Here is a 17,808-nt window from a genome sequence, read left to right on the forward strand (position 1 = left end):
CTTGTTTACCAACAAACATCACTGCAAAAGGCAATTTCGTGTGATTGCGATTTCGCCAATTCAAGTAGTTTTCCGCAAACTGAAAAACTGTTCTGAAGTTAGTTATAAGCACAAATGTGCTTTTTCCATATCTCATGACCACTAGGTGGTGCTGTTCCGAAACGCTGCAGCTAACCACAGGGCATAATGCTGATGACAAATATTAAGTTTACCAAAAAATACCAAGCTTCATCACAATCCCTCAAAGCGTTTCGGAGATATACCCTCACGTCCATTTTGGCGTGCTCGCCATCAAATTCGTTGACGCCCCATTCGAAAATGGTATGGTTTATCAAAATTCTGTGAATAAATTTTTGTTGTAAGAGTCTCTAGATGATTCACCCCATTTTTCGGGCAAATTGGATGGATGAAAACAATCAGGGTCAAGCCCCGAAATTAATAATAACTGTATGATTGGATTGGTCAAACTCTACTCTAGAGCAATCACATAATTGATTCATCACTAACCTCCCCTGATCTCTTCAGTTTATGTCGTCTTTAACACACCTTTTCTGTCTAAGGTTACCTGCTTTCTACTTGTTCCTCTCAGATGGTGGATATGTTTTCATTTTGGACTTGTCACATTTGAAAGCACTGAAGATGATGTTTTAAGGACTGAAACATTCTTATCTGGTGTAGATTTCTTTCTTTCTTTATATTAGACTATGTAATGATGTAAATATTGCACAGTGTGTCGCTACCCTGCTGTGGGTTTAAGAAAGAATACAGCAGTTCACATCTTCACTGGGAAAATAAGGCAGAGAACATTTACCCCATTCATCTTCAAGCTACAATTGCTGTCTGTTAATGTCTGCATTGACTATAAAGTCCTGCCTGTGATGTTTAAATTCAATCCAGTTTTATTTATATATCATTTTTAACAATGGACATGGTCACATTCATTGTCAAAGCTCTGACTGGCTTCAGTTCTGGAGAACCTTGCTGATCTCCTGAAACAGTATTACTCACTATTACTGAGCTCTTCACTCAGCTGAGACAGTCCTCCTGTGGAAGTCATTTTCATAGTTTTATTTTAGTAGTCATTAGTGTCATTCATGTAGATTGTTTTCATCAAAGTGTCTTGCTACATATACTGTGTTTTGATTGTGTAATGTTGTGTATAGGGGTTTGAAATGAAAATGAAAAGTGTTAAAGCAGTAATATTTTTTCCTTTTTTTATAATAATAATAATAATTATAATAATATATTATTATTATTATTATTATTATTATTATAGCTGTAGTAGTGTTAGCAGTAGTAGTATTCACCACTGAATACGTGTTTTGCAAACAACTTGTCAGTAATTATTGGTTTATTTATTAAAGAACAACAAATTTTTATAATCCTTAGTAACAGTTTGTTCCCTCCCCTGCATTTCTTTTTTTTTAAAGCTGATAACTAGAGAGATGCAGTTAGTTACATAGCAGAGAAACCGCAAACCCCCGTTAATAATGTAGAGTTTGCAGAATTATTTACCTAACAAAATCATAAAGCACTGACCCTCCTGCAGAGCACCATTAAACTGATTATTATAAAACATATATAATATAAATACTTTTGGAGCTAGGCAGCATTCCAATACATTTTGAGCTAGGCAGCATCCCAGTATTTTTTATGTTAGACAGCGTTCAAATACTTTTGGGGAGAGACCGTGTTCCAGTACTTTTGGAGCTATACAGCATCCCAGTACATTTGGAGCTAGATGGCGTCCCAGTACTTTTGGAGCCAGGTGATGTCCCAATACTTTTGGTGCTAGACAGCATTCCAAAACTTTTGGAGCCAGAAAGTGTTCCAATATTTTTGGAGTTAGGCAGTATCCCAGTATTTTTGGAGCTAGACCGTGTCCCAATACTTTTGGAACTAGGAAGTGTCCCAGTACTTTTGGAGCTAGGCAGCGTTTCCAGTACTTTTGGAGCTAGACAGTGTCACAATTCTTTTGGAGATAGGAAGTGTCCCAGTACTTTTGGAGCTAGACAGCATCGCAATTCTTTTGGAGCTAGGAAGTGTCCCAGTACTTTTGGAGCTAGAAAGGGTCCCAGTACTTTTGCGGCCAAACAGTGTCCCAATAATTTTGGTGCTAGACAGCGTCCCATACTTTTAGGCTTCAGGCCGTGTGCACTCAGGTGTGTGAGTTTTGACAGTTTGAGCCAAGCTCTGAACATTTTTGAACAGTTTTTGGGAAATTGCATTCCTCCTGGATTTTTAACATTTATTGACGGAATTTTAACCTTAAACTTCCACACACACACAAATCACTAAAGACCTTAATATTCTGTTTGTGTACTAAACATTTATGTTATAAACACAAATAAATCACTAAATTCTCAGTAGTATCTCAGTTTAATGTAGTTTCACTATCTGTCCTTATTTATCATATATTTTAATAGAGAAAATAACAGGAGAGTTGTGGACATTCTTTCATGCACACATTATGAAAAAACATATTTGTGTATGGTTTTATTACTCAGTAATTGCATCCTAATTATTTCCAATATTATTATTCAATTCAGAGGAATTAAATCAGAGAGGTAAAGCATTACTGCTGAAAAATATACCAATCAGCCATAATATTAAAACCTTCTGCCTGATACTGTGTAGGTCCTCCTCTCCTTGTGCCACCAAAACAGCTCTGACCCGTCGAGGCCTGGACTCCACAAGACCTCTGAAGGTGTGCTGTGGTTTCTGGCACCAAGACATTAGCAGCCGGTCCTTTAAGTCCTGTAAGTTGTGAGGTGGAGCCTCCGTGGATCGGACTTGTTTGTCCAGAACATCCCACAGACGCTCGATCGGATTATCTGGGGAATTTGGAGTCCAAGTCAACACCTTGAACTCTTTGTCATGTTCTTCAAACTGTTCCTGAACAATGTTTGCAGTGTGTCATGGAGCATTATCCTGCTGAAAGATGGAATCGGACCAGACAGACTAGGATTCACTCCTCACGCACATCAGTGAGCCCATGACCCTGTCACCGGTTGTCCTTCCTTGGAGCACTTTTGGCAGGTACTAACCACTGCACACCGGGAACACCCTACAAGACCTGCTGTTTTGGAGACACTCTGACCGAGTTGTCTAGACATCACAATCGGGTCCTTGTTAAAGTCACTCAGATCCTTACACTTGCCCATTTTTCCTGCTTCCAACATGTCAACTTCGAGAACTGACTGTTCACGTTCTGCCTAATAAATATATCCCACACCTTAACAGGAGCCACTGTAACAGTATAATCAATGTTATTAACTTCACCTGTCAGTGGTTTTAATGTTCAGGCTGATCACTCTGTGTGTTATTTGTATGTTTATATAATCTTCAGAAATATTAACTTTAAATTGAATGCATTTACATGTCATCAGTGTCATGGTGTATAATTGCATGTTATGTTTTCAAAGAAAAAGTTGGGCACCTTCAAATTCATTAAAGTGTTCATGTTATCTTTGATAGAAACATTGGAATGTTTTAAACGGGAAAACTGATCCAGTCTTTCTCTGCAGAAACTATACATGAAATAATCTCTTAATTATGTAAACACTTTCTATGAAAATATACCCAGACACACTTGTCCTAACAGTAATAGGAGTTATAGGACAGTAAGGTGAAGAAGCAGTGTTATTGTTTACCTGGAGTTTATTGTTAATTATACATCTTATTTTTTTATTGTTACAATAAATGTTGTGGGACATCCATGAAACAAGTAATTTCCTCTTCCACTTACCTTATAGCAGCTATAAACAGTCGTTCCCTCACCAGCCCTGTCTTTATTCTCTCTTGAAGATAATAAGCTAAAAAATATGAAGTCGGATCTCTGTGAGAATTCTGAAAATTATACAAGTATTCTGAAATAGTCTTCAGTTTTTATAGCTGATAAGAGCTCAATGAGAGTTCATATTAAAGAACATTAGAGTAGAACTCTTACCATTACTGCATCAAATATTTATCTAGTTATTGTAAAATAAACTAAAATAACTAACACTGACATGCAGCAGCTTTTCCCCCCAATCTGAGGTGGTTACTGTAAAACCCTGTGTATACGCTCACTCCAGCATTTAATCACAGTAATAAACCGATGTGACTGACTGATGTATTAATATGAATGTTTTCACACAGGTGAACATGGACCAGAGCATTGCTGTTTCAAATTCCACAGAAATCCAGACTCTGTAAGACTCATTACAGAGTATAAAGTAACACATATCAACTGTACAAATCCTGGAGTCATGTAAGAAAACAGTTGGTTTTAATCATGATTACATGTATATTACTGTTATCACTTATTAATCTCCTGGAGGTTTGTGAGATTTAAAACTGTGATTATTTCATTATTGCAGTTTAACACTGATTCAGATTTTCTCTTTCTCTGCAGTTTTACTCTAAAGTACGATCATCGTGTGTGTGCAGATCGCGGGGTTGAGTGGGTGAAACAGGCCATGGAAAGATTTGACCAGCGTCTGTTTGAAAAAAACAATTATCAGGGGTAAAATCCTTTCTTCAGCCTAATTATTAGATGAATTAGTAACAGAATAAAGATTTTTCTTATAAATCATCTTTAAACATAAAGAATTACTTGAATGCTGTAATCCTGATTTTTGTGCAGGTTAAAGTTTCAGTTTAATATTCATTATTTCCATGTTTTTTGTTGAATTAAAAGCACATTATTATGAATGAATGTTTGTTGTATTCAGTAAGATTTAAATGTCACTCGAAACTATATGTAAATAATCTCTTTCCATGATTTACACAAATAAAACCTGTTATAAATACTCCTCAAGCAAATATCATTCCATCATGTGTTATTGAATACTACAACGCTGATAAGTGATAGGGAATATAAATTATAAAGCGTCGTTCCCTCGCCCGCCTCTATAGTCTCTCTATTCTATTTATTCCCTCTCAATTCTCTTCATTCTCTCTTGAAGTTAATAAGATAAAAATATGCAGCTTGTCGTGTTACTGAGAAACCACAATGAAGCGTAAACTCCTCTGTCCTGATGTCGGAAAACGTAACGTTACAGCTTCACCTCTGACACTGGAGACTCCTTCCATACATCTTAAACATTTCCTTACAGAAAACCTCTCAATATCATACTTACCCAAATACCCAGAATGCACTGTGATCTGATTACGCAATATCCTCTTCAAAAACAGTGGCATATTAAAATGTAAAACATTTTCACACTCCTAACACTTGGCTTTACTCGAGTATTTCCATCTGTACAGCGAGACTTTAGCTACATTCCTAGCTAGTTTATTAATAGAGCTGTGCATTATATCTAACAATCATAAGAAGAATTTGTTTACACATTTATTATCCGGGTTTGCGTGTCCTGGTGATGCTTACACATGAAATTAGACATTAAATTAAAAAAAAAGAATTAAATGGATTAAACAGAAGCAGGAAGGACAGTAAAGTTATTTCTAAGAACATCACTAAATGAGACTTGTATTTTTTTAAATAAACTGTGTTAAGCTCCACCTCCTGTCCATTTACTCTGGGTTCTGAGTAACAAATCAGGATAGAGTTTTGCTCTGATTGGCTGCTGGCTGAGAGAGAGAGAAATCTTGATATTTTTTAAAAGATATTTGCACTTCCTGATGTGCCATTTTTTTGCAGTGTAGAGAGAGAGTGACAAATGGAGACAGAGAGAAACAAAGAGCAATAGAATGAATGAGACAGCAAGACAGAGAGAGCGAGACAAAGGAAAAAGACAGATCGTGACCGAGAGACAGAGACATGGTCTAGTAATTAAGGTTCTGGGTGGTTACAGTGAGTTGATGCAGTGTGTAAAAACATTCTTGTGGTTGAGGTAGTGTGTAGTTTTCCTAGAAAAATTTGCTCTGCACCCTTGTCTCCTTGTGCTACGAATACACACTTCCAGAAGCAGTGCACACACACACACACACACACACACACACACACACACACACACACACACACACACACACACACACACACACACACACACACACACACAGGGGAGGAACAGTCTGTGTAGGTGATAAAGATAATGTTTATTGACACACATCCATCACTGTGGCCTCCAAACCAAATTAATCATGCAGTTCATCCGAGTAGATAGCCACCATAGTTCCAGTGCTTCATTTAACTGAACACATAACCTAAAAACCGTAGCGAATAACTGAGGAGGTATCTATGATCTCTGTCTCGCCTGTCGCCGGGCGGAAAAAACCCAACGAGACTTTGTCCAGGAAAAGCGGGGGGGCGGGTGTACAACGTATGACGGAGACGATGGAACTCGTACGCAGTCAGCGAGAACTCTTTTCCAGTTTCGCACTGAGATTAGCGTTGTTCGGATTTTCCTTGAGTAAAAGGCGTCCCGAGCTTAAAATGGGCGGAGTTCAATTTGATCGACCAATCAGAAACCTATGACATCATCCCCAATGCTTCTCTCCTCTTTGGCTCGATGCTGGATTTAATTACACTTAGCTACTCATACTAATGACATAGTATTAATATAATAGTCTAAACTACTGAATTCGGCTACTTAATAGCAGAACGGCTACTTCATTAGCTAACTAGTAAACATGAGCTGAATGAAGTGTTTGACTAGCTAACTAGCTTAGTTTTTTATATGGTGTAATTAAAACTAGCATTTTTTTTATTCCATACACAGCGTTGAGCTTAAGAAGTGAATGAAAAGAATAGCGGTGATGATGTCATATGACTTGATTGAGTTCAACTTGACTCCGCCTCTGTAAACCCAGGGACGTCGGTCACTCTTAACGAGTTGCCAGCACAGGATAATGCTCATTTGTGTACAACATGGCAACCTGCGAGACAGGGACTGAGAGTAAGATGATCCGGGATCGGTTACAGCTTCTTTAAACTCTAATAAAGGCCATGATTTCCAATTTTAGCCTCGTTAGGACTCTTCCTTCTAGCGTACAACACGCACAATGGAGGAACGAACTTTCCAGGAAAGCTTAATAATATCTCAGAGTTTATGAAAAGATTAATACGGACACGAGTCTAATCCCAGCGTCCGCTCCGTCCGAGAGCACCGTCTCAATCGCAAAACACGAAACCTGGAGATTCTAGTGAACGAATGCGTTCGACACGCGACGGACCGCCCTGATAAAACCACAAGGTGGATGATATACACATCGTATTTTTTTTTTCCTTAAAAAGAACAATAGTTAGGGTTTAACATTTTGAAGAGGAACACAAACAGATATGGCAGTAAAAATCGGTCTCAAAAGTCGGTAAGGCACTAGGTGGGCTGAATGCTACACCTGTTTTAGTCTTCTACAAATAACTTACAATTCAAGCAGTGCAGTTTTACATTTGTTAACTTAATGTTTGTGTTTTTTTCTTCTTCCTTTTTCCAACCTTTCATCTAGGAATCAAAAGTAAGGCAATACATTACCAAAAAAAACAGTTATAAAACATTACAGAGAAAACATTTCAGAAATAATGTACCCAAATGAATGAAGATGAAAAACAAACAAACAAAAAAAAAACCCAAAAGAAGTCAATGAAATTTAAGCGCTCCTTCAGCCATTCCGATGGAATTCCTGCGGCTTGGAGGATTGAACAACAATAATAATTATTATAATAACAATATGCATAGATTGTAACGATCTTGCATGCTCCTCAAAAAAAACAACAACAACAACAACAAAAACAAACTAATACTCAGTACCCAGTACTCCGTCTTGATTATTGCCCCGTGTTAATTTATTGCCCGGCAGGAACAGTAAGGCTGAGAGAGTCCATCAGGCCGAGGTTTCAAACGGTGCAGTCGCCAATTTAGAGTCGACTTTTTCCCCAAAGATTGAAGAATCTTTAATCCCATCATCATAGTTCCCTTCAGAGCAGCACGTGGTCCCATCACGAGCTGTGTAAAACACCTAGAGGACAGGAGGAGCCTTTTCCCACCAGCTTCTCCGTCCCAGTGTGAAACGGTGATTTAGGGTTAATTCCATTATTTAATCTTTAAATGCTTTTGTTTAAGGTTTTTTAATTTATTAAAACGGTGATGTATAAAGTCCCAATTGAGGAGTCCCAATGTTTCGAAGAGAAGATTCAGGTGGTTAGCTGGAGGGGGAAGGGGGGGGAGAAGAAGAAAGAAAAAAAAAAAAGAGTAGAGAAGGATTTGCAGTTTTCGTTTTGAAGAAGGTACAATTGTTTCAATTAGGCATGTGACGATAATCAGTAATTTTGTGACAGTCAAGCCAATATATATATATATATATATATATATATATATATATATATATATATATATATATATATAGGCTAGGTACCGTGAAGACATCTAACCCTGCGTTCACACTAGCAAGTGAGAAGTTGTAGTTTGTCCGCAAAACGACCTACTAGCTACGTACACCCACTAGACACACCAACTTCCTGCCAAGCTTAATTTTTCTTCATGTGTCTCCATACACATTTAATGAGAGGTTGCACACGATGAAGACAAGTTCTTCCATTTTTGTGTCCCCAACAGTAAATGGAGGCTAAAGTCAGACCACACCCACGCCATTTGATTGGTCTGAGGAAACATTCAAGCCAATCATTTTAATGTGTTGCTTTCCCGTGTCATACCCAACACGCACACAACTAATAACGTCTCAATGTTGCTTGAAGCTCAACATGCTGAAAGGACGCCGTCTCGATGCTTTCTCCTGACGTGAATGCAGGGTAAGGGTCTTTTATTTTGGTCAAATTTGTAAACACGTACCATCCTATAGTACTGGGATGAGAGTTATGAGTACTGGAAAAACCTTAGGCGGTTATTATGGCATGAAATTTTAGTATCGTCACTTGCCTACATCACTCATCACTTTACAGTGTGTTGATGATCATTAACTCTATTTGATCTTTTCACATAAATATAAGCAAGCAAACACACCTATGTTGTTAGAATATGCCTCCATGCTTTAGTTACCATGAACATTCAAGAAGTGAAGACGACACACCATAGGTCTGTATCACGACACCGTAAAAGACTTCCCCACCGAGCCACAACACGTAAGCCCTTTCCTCAACACTTCCTTAAAAGGTTTTTAAGGCAGCTGAATTTGATCAGAGTTGTTCAATTTGATCAGGCGGTCAATTTTAGTCATCAAAGTGCTCTTGTCACCACTAGGTGGTGATAGAAGTTTTTCATTTTTTAAAATTTTTTATTTTTGGTAAAATACAATTAATAAAGACGCCATCACTACCAGTGTCCGTATTCTGTACAAATTTTAATACAATTAGAAATCCTTGGTTCGCAGCCTTAAAAAACTTTTAGCCGACAATTTTGTGCTGTAGCTGGTAAGGCAGAAGGCTTTAAAAAAAAAAACAACAACCCTGAACTAAAACCCCCATGTGAACCCAGAGAGGAGTGGGGCAGTAAGGAGTGGTAAATATGAAGGGTAACTGACGAAAGATAGACTACGCTGAACTCTCCTTGTGGTGTTGATGTCAGCAGGAGCTGGATGATGTTTCTGCTGCGTGGAGGTTGGATTGAGCCCTGCTACAACACAAACAGCCAGTCATGAACTTTACCTGCCTCTGCTGCCAGGCCTTGAATAATACTACCGCTGTCTTGTTTCTACTTTAGCAACTTGGCATACTGTTGTAAGAATCTGAGCACCCTCAAACACCCTATTTCGATTCCTATTGCAAAAACAATCAATTTCCCACATTCCTACTACTGGTACCCAAACCTTTCATCGTACTTAAAGACTGCTGGTGCCCTTAGAACAAGTCGCCAAGACTCCTTCTGAGAGCACCCTTAGAACTGACCATTACCCGTAATCCTACTACTCGTGATCCGTGCTGGTATTATCAGAACCATACCATTATTCTTAGTCCCACTTTCAAAATCCCAAGAACCAAACTCAAATTCCACAAATGCCCTGGGACCATACTTTTACCACTTAATACCACTTGTGGTACCCCTAAAATCAACCCATTACCCATAATTCCATTCCTGGTTTTCACAAAACCAACATTTTAGCCCTAGTTCTACTGCTACTCCCAAAACCGTAACAAACACACACCTAAATTCTAACACACTTCTGGTAACCCAAAACGAACCTTTATTCCCTTATTCTCACCTCTGGTACCACTTACATCCAACCGTTACCCCATCCCACCACTAGTACCCCTAACAACCAAACTTTTACATCACTGCTGGTAAACCCTAAACCTTTCACTCCTAATCCCACTACTGACCCTTTCAGAACCAACCTGTTGCCCCTACTCCCACTGCCCTGAGAACAAAACCGTTATCCCTAATCTTGCTGCCAGTACTCTTAGAACCTACTTAATCTGTTCTAATCCCACTACTATTGCACTTAATCTTGTTAAAGGTATTCCTAGAACCAGACAAATTCCAGTTGCCAACCCTGTAATAAATTTTTCATGACCTCTAGTCCTTTCCTGAGACCCCTTGGCACTTTTCCGTGTCACCTAGTTGTCTTGCGATGCCTCGACCCTCTTCCATGACCTCCAGGTCCTACATCTCTTGAGGTGCCTAGACCCACTCAGGTCATATACCCTGAGACCTCTTACCATGACCCCTAGCTACATTCCTGAGACCCCTCTTCCTACACATATCTCGTAACCCCTAGGCCTTCCCTTCATGACTCCTATGCCAGCCTTATGCTAAATCTAAACTAAACTTTTATTATGAAAAGAATTTTGATGGGACTTTCTTTTTTTACCTGGACTTTCCAGAGATGCTTTTAGGGTTTTTGCGGAACGACTGATTAGCTACCGAGCGAGTGCTCATGGCGCGAGGTGATGCTCGAGAGAAAGTAGATGGAGGTGTTTTAGGAATCTTCTTGCCAAGATGGCCAATCCATTTCTTCTGCTCGTCCTGGGTGAGAGCTAGCAGGAGCATGTCACGTGCTGACGTCACGTCATAGTTCACTGTGGGGTGAGGAAGGCATTTCACATGACGCAACTTACTTGGAAGTGTCTGAGTATAGTCTACTATCCTAGATAAGAGTCACGTATATACCTTTGCATGGCGCGATGACGTCCTCCTTCCTGTCTAGGTGGTCTTTGTGGCATTTGACGTGGCATCGTCGGCATTCGAGTGCAGGCGGTGGTTTGAAGACATGCCACAGTGGTTTGGCACAGGCCTCACAGTTTGAGGGAAAGTGGTAGAGTGTAGGGATAAACTCGTGCCCTTTGTGAGCCAGGTAGTTCGATTTCTCACCTTGAGGAATAGCCTCCAGGTCCAGATCCTTCCGGCATTCACCCTCGTTAGCATAGAGAATCTGTGGGGCAATAATATTCAGCCTTTGTTTGAAGCATAAATTAAATAAAACTTCATATAAATGTTAAAATAATGCTTTCCGTTTCTATAGTGCCTTTCTAAGACTAAAAAAAAAATTAACAACCCAAATGTGATTTCATTTATTTTTAAATATACAGTATGGTTATGGTATAGTAACCTGGAATATTCTGGGAATTTCATCTGATTCAGCACGATAAACATCGCCTTGGGTTACTGGACGCACATGGAAGAGTTTGCTAGACAAAAGAAAAAATAAATATATGTTTTATGTAATATACTCAAATAACAAACATGAATTTAACATGAAAATTAAACTTACTCAATGTCAAGCACCATGGAAGGATTGGACTGCTCTTTATCCTGCTCATCATTATAGAACAGGATCTTCTTACTGCTAACCACAACATACTGACAGAGAACACAGATACAGTCACACAAAAACCTTTGACTGACGCTGCCTCAGCTTCATTATTACGTTTTTTTTTAGGACATTAAAGCCTTACCTGCTTCCTCCAACCATATCGTTTGATATTGGCTCTGTTCGGGATGGAGAGCCAGCCTTCCAATCTCGATTCTGTGGATATCATTAAAAAAGTCAAGTAAATTCCAACACATTAGCATTACTTTAATTACCTACGTGGACATGCAGTGAATGCAAATTCATCTCAAAGGTCACAAATCAAGCCCCGAAGAACAAAACAACAATCAGAATCATCACTCCCAACAGCCAGATGCCCACCAGAGACACTTTCAAAGAGCTCACCAAGGTCAGAATGTGCTGATTATTCAGGGCAATATTCACCAAGTGCAATAATGTTGGGTAACATCATCAGGGTAATGAAGGGGCCACAATAGTATATTAGGAACATATAAACATGCTGCATTACACATGTCAGACTGGATCAGTGAGTTCTACGGGAGCCATTCTGATAATCAAAGACTTTAATGAGTTTTATGTATCGTGTTAGTTGGTGAGACTAAAATGATTAGGTTAAACTGGGGACACACATTAGAGCTTAAGACAGACCTGTGGTTTAACGCAACTCAACGAACACTGAGTGTTTATATAAACACTACCCCACAGTGGAAGGTTTTGAGTATAACTCAACAAACAAACTCAATTCTGTCTAAACATGAATATAACTTGTCAAAACATCCGACCCTGACTACAGTCCTACAAGATTCTATCTGAATTCAAGTACAGTCCAACAAAATTGTTCCAAACCTGCATGGAGTCCAAACATAACTACAACCCAACAGACTTCTGTCCAAAAATGACTACACCCCGGCAGAATTCTATACAAACCCGACTATACCGCAGTGGAATTCTGTCCAAACCCGACTATAACGCAGTGGAATTCTGTCCAAACCCGACTATACCGCAGTGGAATTCTGTCCATACCCGACTATACCGCAGTGGAATTCTGCCCAAACCGGATCATACCCCAGTGGAATTCCGTCCAAACCCGACTATAACGCAGTGGAATTCTGTCCAAAACAGACCATACCCCAATGGAATTCCGTCCAAACCTGACTATACCCCAGTGGAATTCTGTCCAAACCGGATCATACCTCAGTGGAATTCTGCCCAAACCCGACTATACCGCAGTGGAATTCTGTCCAAACCCGACTATAACGCAGTGGAATTCTGTCCAAACCCGACCATACCGCAGTGGAATTCTGTCCAAACCCGACCATACCGCAGTGGAATTCTGTCCAAACCCGACCATACCCCAGTGGAATTCTGCCCAAACCCGACCATACCTCAATGGAATTCTGTCCAAACCCGACCATACCTCAGTGGAATTCTGTCCAAACCCGACTATACCGCAGTGGAATTCTGTCCAAACCCGACTATACCGCAGTGGAATTCTGTCCAAACCCGACTATACCGCAGTGGAATTCTGTCCAAACCCGACTATACCGCAGTGGAATTCTGCCCAAACCCGACTATACCGCAGTGGAATTCTGCCCAAACCCGACTATACCGCAGTGGAATTCTGCCCAAACCGGACCATACCCCAGTGGAATTCTGCCCAAACCGGACCATACCCCAGTGGAATTCCGTCCAAACCCGACTATAACGCAGTGGAATTCTGTCCAAAACAGACCATACACCAGTGGAATTCCGTCCAAACCTGACTATACCCCAGTGGAATTCTGTCCAAAAAGACCATACCCCAGTGGAATTCTGCCCAAACCGGACCATACCCCAGTAGAATTCTGCCCAAACCGGACCATACCCCAGTGGAATTCCGTCCAAACCCGACTATAACGCAGTGGAATTCTGTCCAAAAAGACCATACCCCAGTGGAATTCTGCCCAAACCGGATCATACCTCAGTGGAATTCTGCCCAAACCCGACTATACCGCAGTGGAATTCTGTCCAAACCCGACTATACCGCAGTGGAATTCTGCCCAAACTGGACCATACCCCAGTGGAATTCTGCCCAAACCGGACCATACCCCAGTGGAATTCCGTCCAAACCCGACTATAACGCAGTGGAATTCTGTCCAAAACAGACCATACACCAGTGGAATTCCATCCAAACCTGACTATACCCCAGTGGAATTCTGTCCAAAAAGACCATACCCCAGTGGAATTCTGCCCAAACCGGATCATACCTCAGTGGAATTCCGTCCAAACCCGACTATAACGCAGTGGAATTCTGTCCAAAACAGACCATACCCCAGTGGAATTCCGTCCAAACCTGACTATACCCCAGTGGAATTCTGTCCAAAAAGACCATACCCCGGTGGAATTCTGTCCAAACCGGATCATACCTCAGTGGAATTCTGTCCAAACCCGACTATACCGCAGTGGAATTCTGTCCAAACCCAACTATAACGCAGTGGAATTCTGTCCAAACCCGACCATACCCCAGTGGAATTCCGTCCAAACCTGACTATACCCCAGTGGAATTCTGTCCAAAAAGACCATACCCCGGTGGAATTCTGTCCAAACCGGATCATACCTCAGTGGAATTCTGTCCAAACCCGACTATACCGCAGTGGAATTCTGTCCAAACCCAACTATAACGCAGTGGAATTCTGTCCAAACCCGACCATACCCCAGTGGAATTCTGTCCAAACCCGACTATACCGCAGTGGAATTCTGCCCAAACTGGACCATACCCCAGTGGAATTCTGCCCAAACCGGACCATACCCCAGTGGAATTCCGTCCAAACCCGACTATAACGCAGTGGAATTCTGTCCAAAACAGACCATACACCAGTGGAATTCCATCCAAACCTGACTATACCCCAGTGGAATTCTGTCCAAAAAGACCATACCCCAGTGGAATTCTGCCCAAACCGGATCATACCTCAGTGGAATTCCGTCCAAACCCGACTATAACGCAGTGGAATTCTGTCCAAAACAGACCATACCCCAGTGGAATTCCGTCCAAACCTGACTATACCCCAGTGGAATTCTGTCCAAAAAGACCATACCCCGGTGGAATTCTGTCCAAACCGGATCATACCTCAGTGGAATTCTGTCCAAACCCGACTATACCGCAGTGGAATTCTGTCCAAACCCAACTATAACGCAGTGGAATTCTGTCCAAACCCGACCATACCCCAGTGGAATTCTGCCCAAACCCGACCATACCTCAATGGAATTCTGTCCAAACCCGACTATAACGCAGTGGTATTCTGTCCAAACCCGACCATACCCCAGTGGAATTCTGCCCAAACCGGACCATACCTCAGTGGAATTCTGTCCAAACCTGACCATACCGCAGTGGAATTCTGTCCAAACCTGACCATACCGCAGTGGAATTCTGCCCAAACCGGACCATACCCCAGTGGTATTCTGTCCAAACCCGACTATAACGCAGTGGAATTCTGTCCAAACCCGACCATACCGCAGTGGAATTTTGCCCAAACCGGACCATACCCCAGTGGAATTCTGTCCAAACCCGACTATAACGCAGTGGAATTCTGTCCAAACCCGACCATACCGCAGTGGAATTTTGCCCAAACCGGACCATACCCCAGTGGATTTCTGTCCAAACCCGACTATACCGCAGTGGAATTCTGTCCAAACCCAACTATAACGCAGTGGATTTCTGCCCAAACCGGACCATACCCCAGTGGATTTCTGTCCAAACCCGACTATACCGCAGTGGAATTCTGTCCAAACCCAACTATAACGCAGTGGAATTTTGCCCAAACCCAACTATAACGCAGTGGAATTTTGCCCAAACCCGACTATAACGCAGTGGAATTTTGCCCAAACCCGACTATAACGCAGTGGAATTTTGCCCAAACCGGACCATACCCCAGTGGAATTCCGTCCAAACCCGACCATACCGCAGTGGAATTTTGCCCAAACCCGACCATACCGCAGTGGAATTCTGTCCAAACCCGACCATACCGCAGTGGAATTCTGCCCAAACCCGACCATACCGCAGTGGAATTATGTCCAAACCCGACTATACCAGATTGCATCCTGCCTGTACCCGAGTGTTACCAGACAAAGTTATGTTTAAACTCAAGCACTTCAAATTGAAGATGAAAATCATAACTAATGACACCTTCCTGTGACTAACACACAAAATAATAACTGTCAGTCAAATCCACCCGAAAAGTCACTCACAATTAAGTCTAATATTCCACTAGAATAAAACTGTATCTATCCCAAACATTTAACAGGATGAGCCATATGTATGTTCCGGACTGTCCAGCAGTTGGGAGGATGTCATAACGCATTACACATAAAACATGCAAGTGATGAATTTGTGTGAGGTGAAGAAAGTGCTGCTTTTCCACCAGTGCTGTATTTTTATTCCACGCTGAAGTTTTCTTTTGACTGACAAGGTATGTTAAATATCAGGCCAGGTTTAATGTTTTGGTTTATGGATATCAGAAAAATCGTTATACCTTGTGTATTTCGCCAAATGGATCTGTTCTGAACTGACTGGTTAAATGAAGAGGAACAGATCAACATGCCATAATAGTATAATAACTGCTAGTGGAAAAGCACCGCAATAATCACACGTGAGGGTAAAACTTTGATAAAACAGTTGCCTTAAACAATATTAAGGGTCTGCAAGACAATGTGCTTCATATAATAAGTCTTCTGCTAACAATAACAGGATATAACTACACTGAAAAGATCACCGTCTAAGTCAGATACGTTTCAAGATGCTTTTCTCACACACGCCAAAAATAATAGAACAGCAAATCATTTCAGCAAAGAAAATAAAAGGATTCCCAGAGCATGATGCAGACATAAACTGCAGGTTACTCACAGAGGAAAAACAATAGAGGATATAAAGAGGAGGAGAGAACAGACTGGACACACAGAGGGGGAAAAAATATGAGAGATGAATTTAAACCCACACACACTTTTAACAAGACAATGTGCCTAGTTAAAACAGTCGCTTTGCTGCGTTCCTTCTTAGGATACATGTGATCTGAGAGCTAGACATTCGAAACACTGTGTAGACATAACCTCATCTGTCATCTTAAGGGCCAGTCCATGAGGACCGTTGGATGAGAATTGAGTAAACATCAGTGGAGACGGCAGGGATGCAAATTACCCATAATGCATTGTAACTGAAACTTTATTTAAAAAACAAAAACGTATCTAATGCTGTTTATGGACAAGAAACGACTATACGGAAACCAGGAAGTAAAATACCGCCACGAGAGCAAATATTACTATTACGGTCTCAGTTAATTAATATAAACATATGAAATGCCACAGGATCAGTGACTTACCCGTGACAGGTGTATGTGCGAGTGCACGTACCTGCAGTGTTGCTGTCGACCTCGTCCGTCTGCAGACTGGTCACACTGGTGTTCTCCATGCGCAGCTGCAGGTCGTTCAGTTTCTCTCGGAGCTGCTCGATGTCGCTTTCTTTACTGTCCAACTGCATCTGCAGCTCGTTACGGTACGTGCTCTCCTCCACCAGTTGCTGTAGACACACAAAGATGTAACATGGCATGGACAGGGCATGTCACTTGGGGGCAGCAGAGCTCCACGATGAACCTTGCAGTAAAACAATTTCTCCACTTTATTTCTTTCCTTCCATCCATCCATTCGCCTTATATGCTTTTTGTACACCTACCGCCTGCATCTCGCTGAGCTCCTTCTGGTATTTGATGGCCATGTGGTTGAACTTCTCCTTCTCCTGGTTGAGTTCCAGCTGCAGTTTGCGGTTCTCCTTCTCCTTCTTGCGCAGGTCCGTGGTGCTGCCGCGCTTCTTCTGGTCCAGCTTCATGTCCTTACGGTTCATGATCTCGGCCAGTTTGTTCACCGCCTGCAGAGACACCACGTTCCTTCACTGCTCATATCTTTGTGTGTGTGTGTTTATCTGTGTTTATGTTTAACATCCCTATACACTGCCACACACTCACCTGTGTCTTAAGCGTTCGTTCCTGGTTGAGGATCTTCTCGTAGTTGGCCTTGATGGCATTTGAAATTTCTTCTCTCTGGGCTTCAAACACTACAACACATACTCTTTTTCTCAGACCAATGTGCAACTATCAAGGCTGATTGTGTGTGTGT

General features: G+C 41.3%; 2 protein-coding genes across 6 annotated transcripts in view; one reads left to right on the forward strand and one right to left on the reverse strand.

The window, feature by feature from the left end:
- Positions 1-5,016, forward strand: part of LOC124628304 (zinc finger protein OZF) — a 9,614-nt gene extending 4,598 nt beyond the window's left edge. Inside the window, exons 2-5 of one of the 2 annotated variants that reach the window (XM_053681212.1) lie at positions 1-2,759; positions 2,913-3,039; positions 4,141-4,252; positions 4,397-5,016. The exon at positions 1-2,759 is cut by the window's left edge and continues 1,850 nt beyond it. The gene's annotated coding sequence lies outside the window, so the exon portion shown is untranslated. Of the gene's footprint in view, positions 3,040-4,140; positions 4,253-4,396 lie in introns of both variants that reach the window. The other variant, XM_053681211.1, reaches the window with a different exon arrangement.
- A 1,007-nt stretch (positions 5,017-6,023) lies between these two features.
- Positions 6,024-17,808, reverse strand: part of rock1 (Rho-associated, coiled-coil containing protein kinase 1) — a 40,052-nt gene continuing 28,267 nt past the window's right edge. Inside the window, exons 24-33 of one of the 4 annotated variants that reach the window (XM_017471014.3) lie at positions 17,658-17,746; positions 17,369-17,560; positions 17,050-17,215; positions 11,792-11,862; positions 11,608-11,696; positions 11,446-11,524; positions 11,007-11,268; positions 10,708-10,915; positions 9,421-9,512; positions 6,024-8,089 (exon numbers count right to left, since the gene is read on the reverse strand). In XM_017471014.3, coding sequence (XP_017326503.1) covers positions 9,461-9,512; positions 10,708-10,915; positions 11,007-11,268; positions 11,446-11,524; positions 11,608-11,696; positions 11,792-11,862; positions 17,050-17,215; positions 17,369-17,560; positions 17,658-17,746 — 1,208 coding nt within the window. In that variant the 3' untranslated portion in view covers positions 6,024-8,089; positions 9,421-9,460. Of the gene's footprint in view, positions 9,513-10,707; positions 10,916-11,006; positions 11,269-11,445; positions 11,525-11,607; positions 11,697-11,791; positions 11,863-17,049; positions 17,216-17,368; positions 17,561-17,657; positions 17,747-17,808 lie in introns of all 4 variants that reach the window. The other 3 variants (XM_017471016.3, XM_017471015.3, XM_017471013.3) reach the window with 3 other exon arrangements.

This window comes from Ictalurus punctatus, chromosome 7 (assembly GCF_001660625.3).
Source record: "Ictalurus punctatus breed USDA103 chromosome 7, Coco_2.0, whole genome shotgun sequence".
Classification (NCBI taxonomy): domain Eukaryota; kingdom Metazoa; phylum Chordata; class Actinopteri; order Siluriformes; family Ictaluridae; genus Ictalurus; species Ictalurus punctatus.